The sequence below is a fragment of the Oryctolagus cuniculus genome, chromosome 14 (assembly GCF_051225735.1).
Source record: "Oryctolagus cuniculus isolate XC-2025 breed Fujian yellow rabbit chromosome 14, ASM5122573v1, whole genome shotgun sequence".
Lineage (NCBI taxonomy): Eukaryota > Metazoa > Chordata > Mammalia > Lagomorpha > Leporidae > Oryctolagus > Oryctolagus cuniculus.
Window position 1 is genome coordinate 83,211,843 of NC_142880.1, and position 23,391 is coordinate 83,235,233.

General features: G+C 42.2%; 1 protein-coding gene across 9 annotated transcripts in view; it reads left to right on the forward strand.

Annotated features, from left to right (window-relative positions):
- IPO11 (importin 11) overlaps window positions 1-23,391 on the forward strand; it is a 217,158-nt gene extending 193,767 nt beyond the window's left edge. For all 9 annotated transcript variants that reach the window (XR_016220816.1, XR_016220815.1, XM_051853725.3 and 6 more), the window contains 2 exons: window positions 746-830; window positions 22,013-23,391. Coding sequence is in view for 7 of the 9 variants with exons in the window: in XM_051853725.3 (XP_051709685.1) it covers window positions 746-830; window positions 22,013-22,177 (250 nt within the window). In the remaining 2 variants the exon portion in view is untranslated. The remainder of the gene's footprint in view (window positions 1-745; window positions 831-22,012) is intronic.

Here is a 23,391-nt window from a genome sequence, read left to right on the forward strand (position 1 = left end):
AGTACTTGCTGTAAGACAAGCTGAACCAAACTTTTCTTTGCCACAGTTGATTGGGTAGGCACCTATGACTCTGAGAAATTACTGAGTTCTCCTGTTCTAAAATAAGAAACAGTGGGGTTTGTTCCATCGACTTGATTTACTAGACAGTATTCATTTCTTGTTTTTCTGGAACCAGTGTTGATTGGACAGGAAACTGTTTCCATTATCTCTGCTAATGGTGAGGAGCACTGGTGCAGATAATCAAAGTAAAATGACTTACAAATGTCCTGAAGGTACAAGTGCTCCTAGGGACAAGCTGCTCAGCATAGTAATGTCATTTAGAGCAGAAAGCAGACTTACATAATTAATAGTTTTTAGTGACAATATTATCCAAATTATTATCCGTGTAACCATCTGCAGACATGTGAAGACCGAGGAAAAGAAGTTTAAAGTGTTTGTATCATGTTTAAAGAAAGATAGAGTATACTTTGTTTTGTCAAGTGATGTTTGGTTCAAAAGTTGCCTGTAGATGAATTTCTTACCATTTACTCTCATAAATGCCCAAGTAAAATGCTCTACAATATTTCAGTCTGACCTTTTTTAAATTGAGATATATTTTCATAATTTAAAAAAAGCTTGTAATTAAAGCTCTCATTTATCATGTCCAGTCCTTGTGTTTTGGTGTGTAGAAGTGTTCACATTTTTAGTGACTTTGAAGGTCTATTTTTAATGTTACTTAAGCATGAGTTTGTTTTTTCATTTGTAGCTGTATGTTAATGTCTCATCTCGAAGAACCAAAAGTAACAGAAGACGAAGAACCGCCCACAGAACAAGATAAGAGGAAGAAGATGGTAAGTTACAAAAGCAGCTTCTAAAACCTAAGAGCCATGTGTTACCCTTATTTTCTGTAGATTAGAAAAATCATCTGTTAATCTATTTGTCCAATGATCTACATGTATAACCATCCATCCCCTTGTGAGAGTTAATGTAGATATGTGAGTTACGAAAGTAGGAGTGTACCCCAAAACAGGTAAATTATGTTCCTATGCAGAAAGTTGAAGTTTACTTTCAGTCTGAAATAGTCATTTCCTATGTTAGCAGAGCAGGTGGTTTACTCTTTTGCTAGTAAATACACGGCCCTCAGACGTACTAAAGTTAAAATTCTTATTCTTTTGCTTTGAGGAACTCTGCTGAAATTGCTTGCACCCCCATTTTAAAATACGCCCTCACAATGAGCTTTTTCTTGTAGGCCTGATAAGCTTTTATAGAAGTGCCCTGAAATTAACTGCTAACTTGTTTCAAAAGCCATTGATTCTCATTAAAACAATCAGAAAAAACAACAAAAGTAGGAAATAAATCTAAACATCTAAATAAATCTAAGCATCTAAAATACCTTGGCCTTATAATCTTCAATTTTTCAAATACTTATTTGCATCACAATTGCAAGTATTTTATATTCCTCATGAATATAAAAAAGTACATAATTACATTATTTTCCCCTTTATTTTGGAATCTTTTCTAGTTTGCCTTCACCACTTACTAGCTTCATTGTACTGTATGTTCTTTCCTCACTTGCAGAATTGAAAGCAATGGCATCTACCTTGTAGGTAGAGTAAATAAGTTAGTATATAAAGTGATTATGGGGTAGTACTGGACAGGTAGTGGGTACTATGTAAGTACTGTCATAATGTGGTCTGATGATTGTATTCATTCCTGAATTATCTCACATTAACCCTCCAGGACTTCACCCACGGTGTGGCTAGAACTATACTGCTCTAACAGCCTTCTTTTAAATAGAGCTGTTTGAGTTTAATTCGTTTTACTTTGCTTTTATGCTGGCTATCATCTTCCTAGCAGCTAGTGTAGAGAAAAGGACTACAGACAAGGCATCTGAAGACCTGACTCCTAGGCCTGTTTGCACTGCCTTCAGCACTCACCTTGCCATTCTGGAGCTGTTCTGCCTCATCTGTGACAAGAGAGGAGAACTGGATTAGCAGATTTTTAGGGCCTTTTCCCTCCATAGTGCATGGTATTTGTGAGTATACCTCCAAAAGCATTTCTCTCTTGAAATAAGATAGTAATGTGGTGCCTTAGACTGTGGAAAGTGTATTTTCTTCACTCACAGTGAGGATGTGAAGTGATTGTATCTGCGTTCTTATCTTCAATGCAAGAAGGAATTCAAAGATGAGACATAAGTAAAGGTCAGCAGAGAAGCAAGATTTATTTCTGTGCCAAGCGAAAGTACACATTCAAGAAGTTACGTGGGCATGTCCAAGAGGCAGCTACACCCCACAGAGTTCAGGGCCATCCCTTTATAAGATCTGGAGTCATGGTGGTGGTATCTGGGATGGGGCTTGATTGAATATTCAAATGGGGTGCAGTACCACCAATTTCCTTGACCCCCCCCAACCTGTTTTTTTTTTTTTTTTAAGATTTATTTATTTATTTGAAAGTCAGAGTTACACAGAGAGAGGAGAGGTAAAGAGAGAGAGAGAGAGAGAGAGAGAGAGAGGTCTTCCAACCGACGGGTTCACTCTCCAAATGGCCGCAAAGGCCAGCGCTGTGCCGATCTGAAGCCAGGAGCCAGGAGCTTCTTTCTGGTCTCCCACGTGGGTGCAGGGGCCTAAAGATTTGAGCCATCTTCTACTGCTTTCCCAGGCCACAGCAGAGAGCTGGATAGGAAGTGGAGCAGCCGGTCTCAAACCAGTGCCCATATGGGATGCTAGCACTTCAGGCCAGGGTGTTAACCCGCTGCGCCATAGCGCTGACACCCCCCCCCCCCTGGTTTTTAAAGATTTATTTATTTATTTGAAAGGCAGAGATATATAGAGAGGGAGAGGTCTTCCATGCACTAGTTCACTCCCCAAATGGCCGCAGTGGCTGGAGCTGGGATGATCTGAAGCCAGGAGCCAGGAGCTTCTGGGTCTCCCACGTGGGTGCAGGGCCATTCTCCACTGCTTTCCCAGGTCATAGCAGAGAGCTGGATCAGAAGACAAGCAGCTGAGACTTGAACCAGTGCCCATATGGAATGCCGGCACTGCAGGTCACAGCTTTACCCACTGTATCACAGCCCTCCGCCTCCTTTAATCTGAGAAGTGTTATGGTGTCAGGTGCATGAAGGGAGTGGGAGTGTTGGCCTTGATGATTTTATTGCAATAACATTATAATGGCTGAAGGTCATTGCAGGGGTACAGCACGCTGCCATGATGGATATTTTTAGATGACACTGATCCTAAGCTGCAGAAGCCCCAGAAGCTGCACTTTTCTGCTGCACAGAACGGGGGATTGGGCAGTACATGGAAGGGGGAGGAGTTTAGTCAGTGTGTACAGGTTATAGTGCAGTTAAGGCTGCAGGGAGGTGCTAGCTCCCTCCCTGTCTACATCAATGGTAGCTTCTTGTGTAACCTAATAGTTTGTCTTTGTCCAACTCGCACCTGCATTTTTTCATGTATTGAATGTACCATTGGCAACATAAAAAATATATTATTTTTCTTCACAAGAATCCAAACTTGTGAATGCATAGTAGCTATTCAGTCTTCGGTCTTAATTTTTTTTTTTTTTTTACTTATTATTTTATTTATTTTGAAGGCAGAATGAAAAGAGCTAGAGCTCTCACCTACTGGCTCACTGCCCAGTTGTCTGCATCAGCCAGGGCTGGACCAGGCCAAAGTCTGGAACCCAGAACTCAGTCTGGTTCTTCCCCATGGGTGGCAGGGACTCAAATCCTTGAACCGCTGCCTACTGCCTCTCAGGATGCACAGTAGTTAGGAACTGGAATTGAGAGTGAAGCAGGGGACTCAAACCCAGATAATCAGCTGTGGATATAGGGAGTCCCAGGTAGCATTTTAACTGTCCCAGTCATCAGCTTTATTAATTTCAAATAGTCTCATAGATTTACCTACCCTTAGCAAATTAACTTACACAGATCTGTTTTTCATTCTGTGTATAATCCTCAGAAATATATAGTAGTTAATTTTCATTTTATTTTCAAAGTAAGTGAAATACTTTCTGAAGGGTCAGTCTAAAGCTCAGTTTTAGAAGTAACAGTTGGGCTGGCGCCATGGATCACTTGGTTAATCCTCTGCCTGTGGCATCCCATATGGGTGCCAGGTTCTGGTCCCGGTTGCTCTTCTCCCAGTCCAGCTCTCTGCTGTAGCCCGGGAGGGCAGTGGAGGATGGCCCAAGTGCTTGGGCCCCTGCACCCGCATGGGAGACCAGGAGGAAGCACCTGGTTCCTGGCTTCGGATCGGCACAGCGCCGGCCATGGCGGCCATTTGGGGAGTGAACCAATGGAAGGAAGACCTTTCTCTCTGTCTCTCTCTCTCACTGTCTATAACGCTACCTGTCAAATAAAAAAAAAAGAAAAAATAATTTAAAAAGTAAAAAACAAAAATAGAAGTAACAGTTACTTGGTTCAGTTTTGTGATCTTGAATTTTATTTGAGAGCTAGTTATTTTATCATTATTGATTTATTTTATGTAGAGTTGATTTATGGGACAACCATTATTTTTCAGAAGTCATTCACCGCAGTAGTTATTTGCTGTGGATTTATATTGTTATCTTTACTAAGATTTCCAATGCTTCAGTCTTAGGGGTATGCTAAATATACCACAGTAGTTTGTGATTGAAGCTGGCATTATATATCTGAGAAATATTTAGAGGCAACTGGCAAATTTCACAAGGAAAGAGGATGTGATTCCTGGTAGGCGTTAGGAATCATTATTTTAAAAGAACAGTCTAGTAGGAAAGGGTGTTTCATTTTAAAATGAAATTATTTACTAGGAGGAAAAAGTGTAGCTGCTTAGTTCTGAGTCATGTTAGTGAAAGTGTGACTTCCTGTTGTCACTGTTTTAGAGGGGTGCTTACAGCGTGGCGTCTGTGTGTCAGTGCCGACTTTGCTAGAGGACAGCAGCAGAGAAGCAGATCATCAGTAATGTGTCAGCTGTGCCAACCAGTCCTCCATGCATTTCTGAGAATCCTCCATGTTCTGCTAAGCAAGGATGAAATTTCCCTGTAGGAAAGCGATTCAGTGCTCTAGATTTTCCATCTGGTTTTCATTGAGCCTCCATCTGACCTCTTGTTTTGGGAGAAACAATACTTAGAAGATGAATGCAGCTCAGCAACTCTATTTGATATCTCAGTTCTTCCCGGTCCAGTATCTTCTCATTGTAGATCATTTTTATGACCTTTTAAATAAAGAATTAAGCTAACATTTGAAGGTATTAGTGATTTCTTTTTTGTGACCTGTGACTTGCTAGACATCTATTAGTTGTAGTTTACAAATTCCAGCCTTGAGCATATTAATACTGTTTGACAAGATCTATGATACCTGCTGAAAAAATATCTTTTCTTATTGTTTGTTACTTTTAAATAGTAAAATAAAATTTGTTTTTATTTTCTTTGAAGATACATTGTGGAATAGCTAAATCATGCTCGCTAACATGGACTACCTCAGCTCCTTACCATGTATATCATATTATCTTTTCCCAGAACATGTTTTAGGGTGTCATTTCCCCTCCACAATAGTTTTGTGACCCGATATACTCATAAATGAGGAAACCATACATTCTTAGTCTAATGTAATTTTAACTTTTTTTTAAAGATTTATTTTATTTATTTGAAAGAGAGAGGTAGAGACAGAGAAAGGTCTTCCGTCCGCTGATTCACTCCCCAGATGGCCGCAATGGCTGGAGCTGCGTTGATCTGAAGCCAGGAGACAGGAGCTTCTTCCAGGTGTCCCATGTAGGCACAGGGGCCCAAGTACTTGAACCATCTTCCACTGCTCTCCCGGGCCATAGCAGAAAGCCAGATTGGAAGTGGAGCAGCCGGGAGTAGAACCAGTGCCCATATGGGATGCCGGTGACCCGGGTCAGGGCTTTAACCTGCTGAGCCACTGCGCTGGCCCCAGTTTTAAAAGTTTTAATAAAAGTTTTAAATTACAATAAATTTAGAATTATAAAAATTTCTGTAACTTTTGTAAAATATTTTAAGAAATCTCCCACACCGGTTTGCTCAAACTGCAGAATGAATGGGAAGTACATGTTTAGGGGTGAATTTGTTGGGTTAGAACATAGTTCAGCTATCCTAGGTAGGTGGAATTGAAAGTAAGTATGTAGAGAAACTACAGTTTGTCATGCCCATGTGATAGGCATGGCTAGGAAGCATGTGGTTCATGAAGGCAGAGGCTTGCTTTACTTTAGTAGTTAAATTTATTTTTTTAAAGATTTATTTATTTATTGGAGTCAGAGTTATACAGATAGAGTAGAAGAGGCAGAGAGAGAGGTCTTCCATCCACTGGTTCACTCTGCAATGGCCAGAGCTGCAGCAATTGGAAGCCAGGAGCCAGGAGCTTCCTCTGGGTCTTCCCATGCAGGTCTGTGATCCCAAGCACTTGGACCATCTTCTACTGCTTTTCCAGGCCATAGCAGAGAACTGGATCGGAAGTAGAGCAGCTGGGACTTGAACTGGCACCCATACGGGATGCTGGGACTGCAGGTGGCGGCTTTACCCGCTACGCCACGGCACCGGCCCCTATTTTGGCCATTAAACAAACTACATTGGAAACATGTCCTTGAGGACTGCCCAAAGACAAGAAAGATTTATTTCAAGGAATTGAATTGATTATTTACAAAGTAACCTTTTTGTGAATCATATTGTATGATTATTGTATTTTCTTATTTATTTACTTATTTATTTTAGTATCATTAGTGTAATGTGCCCATTAAGTTCCAGAGTCTGTTCTTGGAATTGAAGCCATGGCACTGAACAAAAAAATATAAAGCCTCTATTGTTATGGAGCTTGCAGTCTAGTATTTTTTTTTTCTTAAGAATTATTGATTTATTTGAAAGAGTTATAGAGGGAGAGACACAGAGAGATCTTCCATTCCCTGGTTCACTCCCCAAATGGTCATAATGGTTGGGACTGGGCCAGGCCGAAGCCAGGAGCCAGGACCCATGAGATTCTTTGGAGCCTCCCTTGAGTGTGCAAGGGCCCAAGTACCTGGGCCATCATCCCCTGCTTTTTCCAGGCCAGTAGCAGGGAGCTGGATTGGAAGTGAGGCAGTGAGGTTTTGAATCAGCACCCATATGGGATGCCAGCTTCGCAGGCAGTGGCTTAACCCAGTAAGATACAACATCAGCCCAACAGTTTATTATTTTATTAGTTAATAAAAAAAATCTGTGTTCTGTAACAATATCAAGTAGTATTGATTTTATGAAGATTTAGATTAAGCAATAAACACTGCTATGGTTTTGTATGTTTGTAGGATGTTCATAAAACTTATAATTTTTATAGTTTCTATAAATATTTTATTGCATCTTTAACAAATCAGTTAAAAGTGTGTACCCAGATTTTTCCTCCTCCCAATTTGTTGGTAGTGACTTTGCTTTTTATCTCCTTTAGTGTTACATGAACACATCTTTGTTATCCTTTTATCTGGTTCATTATTTTTTTGGTGGAAGTGACATTTTCAGTAATTTTAATGAATGATTTCCAAAGTCATTTGTACTTGGAATAAATTTGATCTACTTTTCTTATTTTATATATACATATGGGACTATGTTGTAGTTGTATGTTGTATGTTAGTTCTTAGGATATTTAACCTCTGAGCATTATCTCATGAAGTAGTTTAAAATTGAATACATTAATATTATAGACCACTGAAAATAAAATATTGCATGTATTATCATTTGAATTGTTATACTTTTTAGATTGCAGTTTGCTGAGTGAATTGTACACCTAGATTTTCACTGGCTATAATAAAGTCTTTAACTTTTGACAAGCTTTAATATTGACATATCTGACAGTTTAAAATTTCAACTTCAGCCTTATTTATTACATAGACACCAGAATCTGCAGCTTTTTTGAGCTAGATTTTTATTTTAAATATTTATTTGTTTATTTGAGAGAGAGAGGGAGAGGCACCCCTGATCTGAAGCAACTAGCGAAGAGCTTCTTTTGGGTCTCCCACGTGGGTTCAGGGGCCCAAGCAGTTGTCTTTCCCCGTCACATTAGTAGGGAGCAGAGGGTGGAGGAGCTGGGACCCAAACCAGAGCCCATATGGGATGGATGGTGGCTCCATAGGCGGAGGCTTAACCTAGTGTGCCGCAGTGCCGGCCCCGTTGAGCTAGTTTTTCAATACAAACAACTATACATAGGCTGTGGGTCTCATGAACTTGCATCAGATTCTGTGTCTGTAGCATATCTAAGCAAACTTGTTGATTGTGTGTACGGTTGAGTTGCATTTTATTTGATAAATACATAAGCAGATGCTAAGCTTTCCCTTTCTGAGAGCAGATAGACTTCTGTCTCACTTCCTCCGCCCTCGGAAGTGAAGCATCTGGTACCCTTATCTGACAGCATCATGAGTGGTGGCTTTACCTGCTGTGCCACAATGCCCAGTCCCTTTTGTGAGTATTTTTAACAGTATCTAATAAAGCTAGTATAAATAGGTGAAATTTGTTCTTTTGCCTCTTGGAAATGTTTAAAACTTTTAAATTGTGAACTTCAGTATTCAGTAGCAGTTTGAAAAATGCAGCTTTACTGTAAATTTTTATCCACGGTTGTCAATATATTGATCATCACACATCACATCGACTTTCACTAAATCTGAATAATAACCAGTTTTTTTATGGTGAAAACATATTTTTAGAATTAGCCGAGTGGACTCAATCTTGGTGATCCCAATTTTGTCGGCAACACCCGAAGCATCACAGTGAGAATGTTGAACATCCGCCACTTTCTCTCCATCAGTCTTGATCAGGGTGTTGACCTTGCCCAGGTCAGTGTCAAAGAGTTTACTCACAGCCTGTGTGATCTGGTGCTTGTGGGCCTTGACATCCACCTCGGGCACAAACGTGTTGTTGCCTGACGTCGTCTTCATGGCAGACTCATTAGTCGGGGAACTTGATGATGGTGGAGTGCTCAAACTTATTTTTCTTAGGGATGCTCTTCCAGGCATATTTGTGCTGGCTTTGGAGGTTTAGTGTCTTTGACCACTGAAACATGGTGATGTGTGGATGTTGTTTTTGCTGTAGTTGTGGACACCTTTTTGTCCTGTTTTCTTGCCCTTCAAGCCTTTGCTTTGGCTTTGAGAGGGAGGGATGGGCAGGAGCTTCCTTCTTCACCTTTGGCACCATCGTGGTACCCTCTTTATTTGTTTGTTTATTTTTAAAGATTTATTTATTTGAGAGGCAGAGTACTGACAGAGAGAGGGAGAGACAGAGAAAGAGGTCTTCCATCTGCTGATTCACTCCCCAAATGGCTGCAACAGTTGGAGCGGGGCCTATCTGAAGCCAGGAGCTTCTTATGGGTTGGTCTCCCATGTGGGTGCAGGGGCCCAAAGACTTGAGCCATCTTCTACTGCTTTCCCAGGCCATAGCAGAGAGCTGGATTGGAAGAGGAACAGCTGGGTTTCGAATTGACGCCCATATGGTGTGCTGGCACTACAGGCATATGTTTAACCTACTATGTCACAGTGCCAGCCCTGAGACCCTGTTCATTAAAAAATGTATGCACATCCTTGTACTCCAGCATTCTCATAAAAGCAGTTCTGTGTTTACTGTCAGATGCCAGATAAGATAATCCTACTTACTTCAGAGGTACAGCTGCCTTTTTTTTTTTTGGGGGGGGGGAGGCAGAGAGAGAGAGAGAATGAGAGAATCTTCCATTCACTGGTTCACTCTCCAAATGGCCACAGTGGCTGGAGGTGGGCCGGCTGATCCAAAATCAGGAGCCAGGAGCTTCTTCTGGGTCTCCCATGTGGGTACAGGGGCTCAAAGACGGACCGTCCTCTGCTGCTTCCCCAGGTGCATTAGCTGGGAGCTGGATTGGAAGTGGAGCAGCTGGGACTCGATCCGGTGCCCATATGGGTTGTTGGCATTGCAGGCTGCATCTTTACCCACTGCGCATGGCTCTGGCCCCAGATGCTTTTCTTGACATCAGTAGACTAGCATCTTTTTTTTTTTTTTTTAAGACTTTTTATTTATTTATTTGAAAGAGTTACACAGAGAGAAGAAAGAGAAGGAGAGGTCTTCCATCCGCTGGTTCACTCCCCAATTGGCTGCAACGGCTAGGAGCCAGGAGCTTCCTTTCGGTCTCCCATGCAGGTTCAGGGGCCTAAGGACTTGGGCCATCCTGTACTGCTTTCCCAGGCAATAGCGGAGAGCTGGATCAAAAGTGGAGCAGCCAGATCTCGAACTGGCGCCCACATGGGATGCCGGCACTGTAGGCAGCAGCCTTAACCGCTACACTACAGCGGAAGCCCCAGACTGGCATCTTTTAAAATGACTTTCTTTCTTTTTTCCACATGCATATTTGAACATATACCATGTATAAAGTATTGATCTTTATCATCAGTATTAACTTTGCCAGGGTTTATTTTGAACCAGCAGTACAGATATAATGTTTTAAAAATATGTATTACCATTAGTTTGTTACCAGGCTAATTTCTTTAAAAAATGAAGGATTTACTTGCCTTTATCTCTGTTGTGCTCAGAATCTACCTTCTTCTCGAGTTTGAATCATGTTCTGCTATCAGTGTATCCTCCTCTTAATTTCCAGATGATACTGAAACATTGAGTACGAAGGGCCATTGTAGGACGTAAACCTTACCTAAGACTGTGTAAAAAATACGAACTATTTCAGAATTATAGCTTGAACACAGCTTTCCTTATAAATGCAACCCTCCTCAATCAATATTAAACTTACCCCAAATCTTTAATATGCTTAGAAATATACTGTTGAAATGGGTAATTCAACTCTTAAAAACTGCAGAACTGCAAGTGGCATTAAGATAGTTCTAGGGGATGGGAAATAATGAAATAATCCAACTGCGATACAGTAAGACACAAACTGATAACCAGGCATCCTGAGATTGCAGTTCTTCCTGAGATAGAGCTGAAATGTTAATCAAAAAGTAGTTTGAGGTCATGGGGGTTAAGGTCCTTCACAGTAGGCTGTCAAATAGTAATCAAAACACAGAACAGGACATTCTGTTGGAAATGCCTTTGGAACTGTGTAAAGTGATAACTTCTGAGGTTTTGCTTTTCATGTTGAGGTTTTAGATTAATTGCCTGCTGACATCAGTGTTGTTCCTGAGTGTTGCAAAGCAGGTAGCCTCACCTTTTCTCCCTTATTTACTTGAATTGTTACTGCAAACATCAATCAGGAAGAGCTCAGAAACGTTGCGTCTGTTCATTTGGAAACATTGGCAACATGGTATTGGCTCAATATAAATGTAATTACAAGCTTATAGATGAAGCATTGGTGCCTTCTTTCATGGTAGTTTTTCCTTTTTTTTTTTTTTTTTAATATTTACCTGAAAGGCAGGTGGAGAACCATCTATTGGTTGACTGCCCAAATGGCTGCAACAGTCAAATCTGGGCCAGACTGAAGCTTAGAGCCAGGGATTCCATCCTGGTCTCCCACAAAAAAGTCAGGAGCTCAAATACTTGGGCCATCCTCTGCTGCCTATCCAAGCCCATTAGCAGAGAGCTGGTTTTGTGCAAAAAAAAATTGATATCCATGCAAACAAGAGGTTTTCAAAAATTTGATGAAAATACATATTATGAAAAAACTATGCACTGATCTCAAAAATTAAGTACCCTGTATAAATTTGCATGAAACATTTGTAAAACCTGAGCATATTCTAGGATCATAAAGAAAACTTTAATCTCTCAGAGTGTGAATACTACAGGTTATATTATTTGATCACCTTGAAGTAAAACCAGAAATTAAACAAAGACTGAGAAAAATACTGGTCATGTAAGGTTTTTAAACTGTACGTTAAAGGGTAAGCATTGCAGTTTTGAACAAGGTAACACAACAGTGAGATTGTTACACATAATAATGTATGAGCACAACTCAGTTATTCATAGCTTGAAGTAATTTTATTATTGAAGGAATGAAAACAAGGAACTCAGAACTCATGTCAATATGTGAGAAAAAAGTCAACTAAAAATTAAGACATTAATTTAAGAAATGAATCAGAAAGTGGGGAATACTAAAAAGTGGATTTTTAAAAATTCTCAGTAGAATGCTAAAGCTAATCATCTAATCAAGGAGTAGGTAAGTGAATATAAATAAAAAACCTAGGACAAGAAGACACGTATGTACAAATTAGCTCCAAGTATTACACAGCAGATCTAGGCTAGTCAGTCAAGGAAAAATCTTTCCAGAATGGACAGTTTTCTAATATGGTATTGATTACAACAAAAATCAGTTTAAAACCAGGTAGGAAGATTTATCACCAAGGAAGAAATGTTTTAAGCCGCCCCCTTCCCCACTACTGCTTTAATGTCTCTTGTTTGCCCATTTCCAGTGATTTTACTGGAATGTACTATCAATTTTAAAAAGCATATTTATTTATTTATCTTTAAAGATTTTTTGTGTTTGAGAGGTAGATTTACAGACAGAAAGAGAAACAGAGAGAGAAGACTCTTCCATCCACTGGTTCACTGCCAAATGGCCACAATGGCCAGAGCTGAGCCCGTCTGAATCCAGGAGCCAGGAGTTTCCTCTGGGTCTCCCCACGTGGGTATAGGGGCCCAAGCACCTGGGCCATCTTCCACTGCTTTCCAAGGCCACAGCAGAGAGCTGGATCAGAAGATCCAGCTGATACATGAACCGACACCCACATGAGATTCCTGCGCCACAGGCAGGGGCTTAGCCCACTGCTCCACAGCGACAGCCCTGAAGAGCGTATTTAGTACATTCAACTTTACTAATGCCCTATTTTCAGCAGCAGCGTGTCTCTTCCCCTTCGTTTTTGCCCCTTTTCCTCTTTCCCTCCCCCTTTCTTCACTCCTTCTGTCCTGTCAGATTTAAAGGAACAGTTCTGAATTGAATTATGCTAGTTCAACTATTCTAGAACCTTAAAAAAAAGAATAAAGCACAGAGTAAAGAACATTGTAGGTTTCTTTATAAAAATACATGCAAAAAATCTAAGTAGCCCAAATAGAATCTAACTGAACTCAGCATTTATTCCTGGTAAAATTTCTAACTGAAATAGGAATAGAATGATAAGTCTGAAGCATGATAAAGTATGTATGGAGTCTAAGCACACATATACCATTACAAAGTGAGTGATCTAAAAGCCAAGGAATGCTGGCTTCTGTAGCAAACCCTTGGAATCTCAGCTTGACGTAATAGTTTATTTCTGGCTTAGGAAAAGCACAGAAGGGGAAGGAGTGGCAGTGGGTATTTAGGTCCACGGTCTTGAAGAGGTGAACCTGACATTGAGATACATGATTCCACCACGTGGCTTCTGTCTGGAGGAAGAAGGGAGAAGATTGAGGAGGGTGGCTTCAGAGTCAGGCTGAGTCAGGCACATCATTTCTGCTCGCATTCCATTGGCTGGGAAACGTGGTCTGTCTCTGTACCGAGGAAGAGGAAATGGGTTTGGTGGTGAGCTCATAGTCTGTCACTTTCCAGCCAGTGTGGTGAGAAGGAGAGTGTGTGAGTTACCACAGGTTTGAGTATTGGCAAAGAAGAAACAAAAATCTAAACCAGAAAGGTCCAAGGAAATCCACAGATCAACTGTGTAGATAGCTTAATAAAGTAAATTAAATGTTTGTTGATGTTAGATATCAGTGATGACCAGTGAAAAGCAGGCTAGGCCGGCATCGCGGCTTACTAGTAGGCTAATCCTCCGCCTAGCGGCACCGGCACACCGGGTTCTAGTCCCGGTCGGGGTGCCGGATTCTGTCCTGGTTGCCCCTCTTCCAGGCCAGCTCTCTGCTGTGGCCAGGGAGTGCAGTGGAGGATGGCCCAGGTGCTTGGGCCCTGCACCCCATGGGAGACCAGGAGAAGCACCTGGCTCCTGCCATCGGATCAGCGCGGTGCACCGGCTGCAGTGCGCCGGCCGTGGCAGCCATTGGAGGGTGAACCAACGGCAAAGGAAGACCTTTCTCTCTCACACTGTCCACTCTGCCTGTCAAAAAAAAAAAAAGAAAAAAAAAAAGAAAAGAAAAGCAGGCTAAATCAAAGTCCCTTACAAGTTTGTGTCTCACTTGCCCTGTGATTTGAGGAATGTTTGGAATTTTCGAGGCAAAAAGCAAAATCAGAAGGGTATTTAACTTTTTGGGTGGTGGAGGAGTCAGAGGTGACCATACACCCCCAGCAGTGCCTGGTTAGGCACGCAGCAGAGTGGAAAGGCTGCAGTGAAACTAATGGGAAAGTCCTGAGAATTTCTAGCAAGGAAGTGGTGGTAAAGGGGAAGGAAGTCTCCAAAGCCTATAATTACTAGCTTAAGGGCTTCTTAAAAAAATCTCACGTATTTTAGTCTGTCATCTATATCCTTTTGTTTTAATGAATATGCCACTGTCAGTGGCAGTGCAGGCACAGAAGAGGAGCTCATGAGGACCCAGGGAGCAGAGAAACTAGGCTGAACTTTCCTTAGACAGCCAGCCCTTTCTGGAGAGCGCTTCCCTGCCCCCAGTGACCTAAAGACCTCCCACTGGGCCCCTTCTCTGAGCGGCCTTTATTGGATCAAGTCTCCACCCTAATCCATCAGCCATTAGCATTAATTCACTAATCGGTCACACAGGACTTCAGGACTTAAATGTCTTATGAGGTTGGGGAGCCAAGTCTATGACAGGTATGTCGGAATCATCTGAGGAGTTTTAAAAAATCTTGGTGTCTAAAAACTAGGTACAATCTGAACCTCTAGGGGTTGACCTTACGGCATCAGCATGCTCTAGAACCACTGTCAGAATAAGGGTGTTCTTTGACATTCCCGGGGCTTCCCTTTTTCTGTTATCCTTACTGGGGATTTTAAATGAAATATGTGAGAGGCTTAGCCTGTACCTAGTGCAGGCCTTGCTCGTGGGCGGAGTTTAGTGGGTGTGGCGATTGTACTTTAATTCCTGTTTAATTGCCACAGTGATCATTGCGTACTGAAACAAATGGGGAAAAAATAAGCAGATGTTCTGGTGCTGAGATCTGGGCTCAAAATAATTACTTTAGCTAATTGCTTAAAATGTGCATTTCTGTCAAGCGTACTTTGCAAAAATTTGAAGCACCTTGCAATAAAGGTACACTAGAGTGAAACTGAAACTAGAGTACATAATACTCAAGTAATGATGGTCTAGTACTGATAAAAAGAAAAATAATCAGAAGTCCTGTCAGCCTCACAGACATGTTATTTGATGATCACCCAAATGAACAGACTCTGGAAATAATATTGAACTGAGTGAAAGGAAACGCCACACCCCGAAAGTGTAGGTGAGGTGGAAATGAAGATGGCAGAGGTGTATACTAGTGCAAAGATTTGTTGTTTCTTTTTGGATAATGAAATTAACCTTTCTAGGCAACTTACAAACACTTAGGAAAGGAAATTAAGGCTCTCTGGTTTAGTACAGTCGGCTGAAGAGAGGATGCAGAATCACTGAGACTTACATAGATGCAGTTCTGAAGCCTGGAAGTTCAAGGCTGGGTGTTTGCTGGTTGTTTACTTCTAGGTCTCTTTCCTTGGCTTGCAAATGGCCACTTTATCCCCCCATGGTTTTTCTGTGTGTACATGTATCCCTGATGTCTCTACACTTTTCCAAATCATTTATTTGATTTGAAAGGAAAAGGACAGAGAGAGATCTTCCACCCACTGTTTCACTTTCCAAATACCTGCAACAACGAGGACTGGGCCAAACCAAAGCCAGGAGCCTGGAACTCAGTCAGTCTCCCATGTGGGTGGAAGGGATCCAAATATTTGAGCCATTACCTGCTACCTCCCAGGGCATACATTAACAGCAAACTGAACTTGGAAGCTGAGTCAGGACTTGAACACAAGCATGCTGATATGGGATGCAGGCATGCACTGTGGCAACTTAACCACTGTGCCAAACATTTACTCCTTTCTCCTTATAAGATCACAGTTCTACTGCATTAGACCCCTATCCTTATGGTCTTATTTATCCTGACTACCTCCTTTAAGGCTGTATCTCCAAATATAATCACATTGCAGAGTTGGGACTGTAACAGATGAATTCGAGGGGAGGAGGACACATAACTCAGTCCATGACAGTATCCTTACATATAGATGGTATATGTGTGGAGGGGCCAAGTAACTTTTTAGATTAGAATAACTAAAATGTTAGCTCTTGAAAAAGTTTAACAAGTCTAGAAGGAACACAAACTAGAAGTTTGAGAAAATATTTGTAGTGCATCATAAGTGGTATATTTATGTCATTGATTCTAGAGAAAAACTGGCAATATAAGTGGGTTTTTCAGAGTGCCTGGCATGCTAAAACTAGCTCAAGAGGAAACAGGAAATCTAAACAGACCTTTAAAAAGTGGCAAAATTGAATTAGTAATCAGAAATCTTGCCATAAAGAAAAACTCAGGCACAGATTACTTCACTGATAAATTTTTACCTAGCATTTAATGAGTTAATAGCAGTAGTCTACACATCCTCCAGAAAATAAAGGAGGCTAGAAACATTTTCCTCTCTCATTCTCTGATGCTGATGTCACCATACTACCACAAGGAAACCACACGGGAAAGTAGAGACCAATAGGCCTCCTGAATATAGATGTACAAATCTCCACAAAATTCTGCCAAATTCAACCCAGCAGTATTTCAAAATGACCAAGAGGGATTGACCGCAGGATTACAAGATTGTTTTAGCAACTCTACAATAAACTTTAATGGAAAGAAACTTCTTCATGCAGGTATCTACAGGACACTCTTAAAAAAAAAAAACCTACAGAGAGTGAACAGCACACTTAGAGGTGAAGCACTGGATACTCTGTAAAATTGGGAGCAAGGAAATATCTACGCTTGCCTTCTTCACTGTTGTCCTGGAGGTTCTGGCCTGTGCAGTCAGCAGGAAAGCGAAATAAAAGGTCTTCAAAGCGAAAAGGAAGAAGCGAAACTGTTTTCATGTATAGATGACATGAGCCTATTAAGGAAAGGAGAGTCTTCAGAAAGGTCATGGACAGTGTGCATTATGAACAAATTGCATGGATTTCAAAAAAGTTTTGCACCAAAATAAACCTTTCAATTCCATTTTCCATGAACTTTTTGAAATACTCTTGTACTTAGGAATTCACACACACAAAAATCTTTTAGAACTAATAAATCACTATTATAGCAAAGTTGCAGGCTTTGTTAAAAGTGTCTGGGAAAAGAAAAATAACTTTTAAAAAGCTTGGTGGGCCAAGCATCCCTGGGTGCTCTGTAGGAAATGAAATGAAAATTGGGATGGGTGTTAAGGGATTTAATTATTGAGTAGGATTTTGAGGCAGATGGAAGTGATATAGAAGTTATAGTGTAGTTTTTTTTGGTGGGGGGGGGGCTTCTCTGTAATACAAGAATCTGATCCCCTAGTTTGGAGATCTAATCCACAGTTAGTCTGCTAAGATAACTGGTCTATTTGTATTGTTTTTTCTGTTTCAAGTTCCAAATACTCAGGAGTTGGATGCCCTGATACCCCAGTGGCTAATTCAGCAGAAGAGAGACTCCACAAGTCACATTTAACTTTTCGTAATTAACCTTTTTATTTTGAGATAATTGTAGTTCCAGATACATTTATAGAAATAATACAGAGATGTTGTTTGGTCTTTCCTCAGTTTACCCCAGTGATACATCTTGCAAAATTATCAGGATGTGTAGTCTGGCCTTAAGAGGCACAATACAGAACAGTGCCATCACCTAGGAATCCTCACGTTCCACTTTTGTACTTAAGCCCCCCTCCCTCTCTTTTTGGTGTATCTAGTGAAATACAAATGAATACCAAATACAAATGAAAACCAGATACTTTTTGTGTTATTTTATGAGACTCTGGATCTCTCTCTCTCTCTCTGGATCTCTCTCTCTCTTTTAATTTATTTGACAGAGTTGCATACAGTGAGAGAGAGAAACAGAGAGAAAGGTCTTCCTTCTGTTGGTTCATCCCCCAAATGGCCGCCATGGCCGGCGTTCTGTGCCGATCCAAAGCCAGGAACCAGGTGCTTCTTCCTGGTCTCCCATGTGGGTGCAGGGCCCAAGCACTTGGGCCATCCTCCACTGCCTTCCCAGGCCACAGCAGAGAGCTGGACTGGAAGAGGAGCAACCGGGACAGAACCGGCGCCCCAACCGGGACTAGAACCCGGGGTGGCAGCGCCGCAGGTGGAGGATTAGCCTATTGAGCCGCGGCGCCGGCCCCCTAGACTTTGGATCTCTTTTAAACGTTTTGTATTAGTTGACTTCTGACTCTGCTCTGGCCAGGGAAGAGGCAGTGCCAGAGGGTGTTAGAGGACTGGTTCCTTGCTGGTCCCCAGTGATACCACCTTGGGTAAGGGAGGAGAGCCTGGGCCCCCTGACACTGTTGGGCAAGGGTAGGGCTGTTGTGAGTAAGGGTGCTTTTGTGGAATCTAACTATAGTAGAACAGTTATTCCCTAAAGGTTTTACGGTGTGTAGGCTTTGGTGGGTTTGGTTTGGTTTTGTTTTTGTCTGTGTGGGATGGCCTTTCCCAGTTGCTGGCCTCCTTAGCTCCAACTCTGCAATGTTGTGGTAAGAAGAAAGCCAGGGGACTCATCACTGTGTGGTTCTTAGGCACTGAAGCCTCAGCTTTCCACCTTCTCACCATCTTTCAGAAACAGATACTCTCTCTCTCTCTCTCTCTCTCTCTCAAGTACAATATCTTGGGATCTGAAGAAATATTTTGCTCTGTTCTCCATCACATCTGCCTTTGTAGCAAATTTGTTCCAACACCAGATTTAGACTTTACTTATTACATTGGGAAGTTTTTTCTCCAGAACATGCAACTTGGTGAACCGGACAGGCACTCTGTTTTTTCGCACTAACTCAGGCCATTAGGTGTATTGTAATTAGGCTGTCATTCTCCGAGGATGCCATCAGTGACTTCATTGTCTCTTCACACTGGTGACTGTAGCCCTACTTCTGTCAGAGAATTGGTGTCTGGATTTTTAGTGGATATGCAGCACTGATTCTTCTCTGGAGAATTTTTTTTTAACATATTTCGATTTTACATATTTCTTTAAAAAAATGTTAGTGCCTATGATTAATGAATGTCTACCACAGTCAGAAGAGATGTTTATTTGCTAACAGCTGTTTTTTGACTTGAGAAATGTTTGTTTTTTAGGAAATATTTTTTTTGACAGGGAAAGTTAGACAGTGAGAGAGAGAGACAGACAGAAAGGTCTTCCTTTTCCATTGGCTCACCCCCAAAATGGCCACTATGGCCGGCGCGCTGCGCCCATCCAAAGCCAGGAGCCAGGTGCTTCCTCCTGGTCTCCCATGCGGGTGCAGGGCCCAAGGACCTGGGCCATCCTCCACTGCACTCCCGGGCCACAACAGAGAGCTGGACTGGAAGAGGAGCAGCCGGGACTAGAACCTAGAGCCCGTATGAGATGCTGGCGTGGCAGTTGGAGGATTAACCAAGTGAGCCACGGTGCTGGCCGTGAACTACCATTTTAAACTTACTGCTTTTCACTGATATGAGAACAGATGGTTTCTGTAACAGATAATGCACAAAGCATACCACCTTCTTAGTAATTAGAACAAAATCACATTATTGCATGTTGCTTAAGAGGACACATGTTTTTTAAAGGTTTATTTATTTGAAAGTCAGAGTTATATGAGAGAAGGAGAGGCAGAGAGAAAGAGAGGTCTTCCATCCACTGGTTCACTCCCCAAATGGCCACAATGGCCAGAGTTGCACCGATCCAAAGCCAGGAGCTTCCTCCGGGTCTCCCACGTGGATGCAGGGCTGCAAGCACTGGGCCATCTTCTACTGCTTTCCCAGCCCATAGCAGAGAGCTGAATCGGAAGCGGAGCAGCTGGGTCTTGAACCAAGTATCAGCCCCTGAAGACAAATATCTTTAAAGCTCACCTTCAGCCGGCGCCGCGGCTCACTAGGCTAATCCTCCGCCTTGCGGCGCCGGCACACCAGGTTCTAGTCCCGATCGGGACGCCGGATTCTGTCCCGGTTGCCCCTCTTCCAGGCCAGCTCTCTGCTGTACCCAGGGAGTGCAGTGGAGGATGGCCCAAGTGCTTGGGCCCTGCACCCCATGGGAGACCAGGAAAAGTACCTGGCTCCTGCCATCGGATCAGCACTGTGTGCCGGCCGCAGCAGGCCGGCCATGGCGGCCATTGGAGGGTGAACCAACGGCAAAGGAAGACCTTTCTCTCTGTCTCTCTCTCTCACTGTCCACTCTGCCTGTCAAAAAAATTAAAAAAAAAAATAATTAAAAAAAAAAAAAAGCTCACCTTCAGTTCCAGATGCCGTCTGCAGGCTGTGGATGTGGGCCTTTGTGTGTGCAGTCTTCCTGGTGTTAACTAGCTATGCTACTGCTTTCTGGGGAAATGAGTACTGAAACTACCTTTCTTTTTTTCTTTTTAAGATTTTATTTATTTATTTGAGAGGTAGAGTTACAGACAGTGAGAGGCAGAGGGAGAGAGAGAGAGAGAGAGGTCTTCTGTCTGCTAGTTCACTCCCCAAATGGCCGCAGTGGTCGGTGATGCACTGATCTGGAGCCAGGAGCCTGGAGCTTCTTCTGGTCTCCCACACAGGTGCACAGGCCCAAGGAGCCATCTTCTGCTGCTTTCCCAGGCCATAGCAGAGAGCTGGATTGCAAGAGGAGCAGCCGGGTCTAGAACCGGTGCCCATATGGGATGCTGGTGCTGCAGGCAGAGGATTAACCTACTGTGCCACAGCCCCTGAAACTACCTTTTACTTTGGATTTCTCATCTACTCCTGGAATGGTCATATTTAGGGATTAACTTCAAATAATGACACCTCTGTTGCTGCCTCAGTTGGCATTTTCCATTTCCGGTAATGATATTTTTGAGATTTACTTTATTTATTTGAAAGAGAGAGAGAGAGAGAGAAACAGAAGTCTTCCATCACCTTAGCAGGACTGCTCAAACAGCAGGTGCAGTTGTGATTCAGCTCCTCCATCTGCCTAGGACAGAATGCAGTCTCATTAAGGAGAGGAAAGGATTTCTGTATTGGGCACAAGCACAGTAAAGCCAGGCAGATGTTCAGTTTTATTGATAATGAAGTAAACGTAGCTTTCGGCAATGTTGATTGTTTTCTCTATTATTAAATTATAAATCCTTTAAATAATGATAGTAACAATGGTAACAGCATCAGAAGATGAAAACTTACACTTTTTAAATTACTCTAAACCATAAATCCAGGAAAACAAGCTGATATGTATCAGGAATGAGAAAATTGTGCCTGTTAATCCAGTAATTCTTCTGAAATACATACAGGTGTCCTAAGAAAATAATCAGTGTTGTGTAGGAAAGACCGTATGCGTGGAACCGTGGACAGGGTCTGTGATAGACTCTCCAGCAAAATCACGAAGTTGTGTATATCCTGCCTCCACTTTAACTTGCCTATGTTGAAAAACATTAGGGCATAGGTTGAAAATTCTTACAATACGTTAGAAAAAGAGCAGAACTAATTGTGTGTGTGTTTCCAGGCAATGGAAAAGCATACAAGACCGAAGGCAATGGAAAAGCCTACAAGACTGAAATATTTTCTGTGGTTACTGCTATCATTAAGGGCATAGAATTACAGATTACTTTTTATTTAATTGCATTTCTTTTGTTTTCTAGATACCTCAGTGAGGGAGAGGAATAAGATTTTTGTAATTGCTTTTTTATTTATTTTCATTTGTTTTTGAATTCATACATTTTTCCCCCAACTAGAATTATGTAGGTGGATTAAGTGGCAGAGCTGTTGAGGACTGAGCACATGGCGGCCCCTGTCCACCCTGAGGAGGATCCTGGGCACTGGGGTCTCCGGCTTTCTTGGTGTCGGCTGTCCCTTTTAGGATACTAAGGGAATAGACCCTCAGTTCTTGAGAACCTGAGTTCTCAGTGGCCATCAGAGGGGCCTGTGGACTTGACGTTAGACTAACTGATTGAATGACTTTCTTTTCTGTCCAGATTTTTGACCGTCAGACTATTTTAGAATCCATTGTAAGAAGGTCCATTGTTATGGTGGACGACACTGTGACGAGCCCTGGGGAATCACACGTGGGGGAGCTCACTTTGCTCTCTGACATGCCCTCTCCTTCCCGCAGCTGGCCCTGAAGGACCCTGTGCACACGGTGTCACTGCAGCAGTTCATCTACGAGAAGCTCAAGGCCCAGCAGGAGTTACTGGGGGAACAGGGCTTCCAGTCCCTCATGGAGACGGTGGACACAGAGATTGTCACCCAGCTGCAGGAGTTTCTACAGGGATTCTGAGAGCACACTGCGCGTGGCTGCCTCCCCTTTCTTGCTCACGCTGAGTGACACAGCCTGCCAGCTCCATGTGAGAACCTGCTGAGATGAAGAAATGCCCATATATGAAAATAATGAAACGAAGACCACATGGTCTTTTTTTTATGACAAAATATAAAGAATAAGTATAAATCGTGCATAACTAAAATCACAAACCTATTCCTCAGAAGAATTTAATTTTATATTTATGAGGGGCCTGTGTTTGCTAGAGGTACAGTTGGTGACAGTAGCTGCTTCCTTTCCAGCCGAGAGAAGAAGCTGCCTGGTCACCATTTAATCATGCACTCTTAACACTTGAGAAGAGGAAGGTTAATGTCTGCGATGTTTGCCTGCAACCAACATTAGTTACATTTGGCTGCCTTATCCTGCTTTTAAACTAAAGAAACACAAGTTTGAAAAATGACAGAGCTGTTCAGATGGTGCAGTCAGAGAAATGTGTGCATCAGGCAAAAATATGTGGATAGTGACAAATAGACATTACTAAGATTATCTTGCAAGAGAGTGGTTTTCATCCAACATAGAGAACATGTTTTATCCGACAGAAGCTTTTATTTTCAGTCTAGTCATTTGATACAGGAATTAGTAAAGGCATTTTTTCCTCATTTTATCTTCAGCAAATTCATTTAGTCTGTGACTGTGCATAGTAAGGCCCACAGAAGTGAGTGTGTGGTACCGCAGTGCCAGGTGGGAGATCTCTGGCCGTGGCGGCTAGCAGCCCTGTGAGAGCTGAGAACCGCAGCTGCCAGCCCGCCCTTCGCCACGCAGGCCCCACAGGGCTGTGACAGATTGCTCCGTGCTTGCCAGCATCTCAGGTTCCTCGGTGCACAGGTGCACCTTGGAGGACCCTGCAGCCATCCCCAGGGTACCAACACTGACATAACTAGTCTTCCTTAATCCTCCAACACGCAGTACCCAAACAGGGACAAGGAGAACATCAAGCCTTACTTTGTTTTACTTGCCATTTATTGTAAGGAACCTTTAAAGCATTTTTTAGGAAATACTCAAAAGCAAGGTTGGAAAATGTCTTATCTTTCTATAGAAAGTTGGGTACAGTATGTGACTGTGGGACACCACTGCCGCTTTGTAAGCTGTGGAGCCCAAAATGTGTGGGGGATATTTGATGTTTTCAGCAAGAGAAAGAAAATATGGTCCAAATTAAATTTTCCAAAGATATCTCA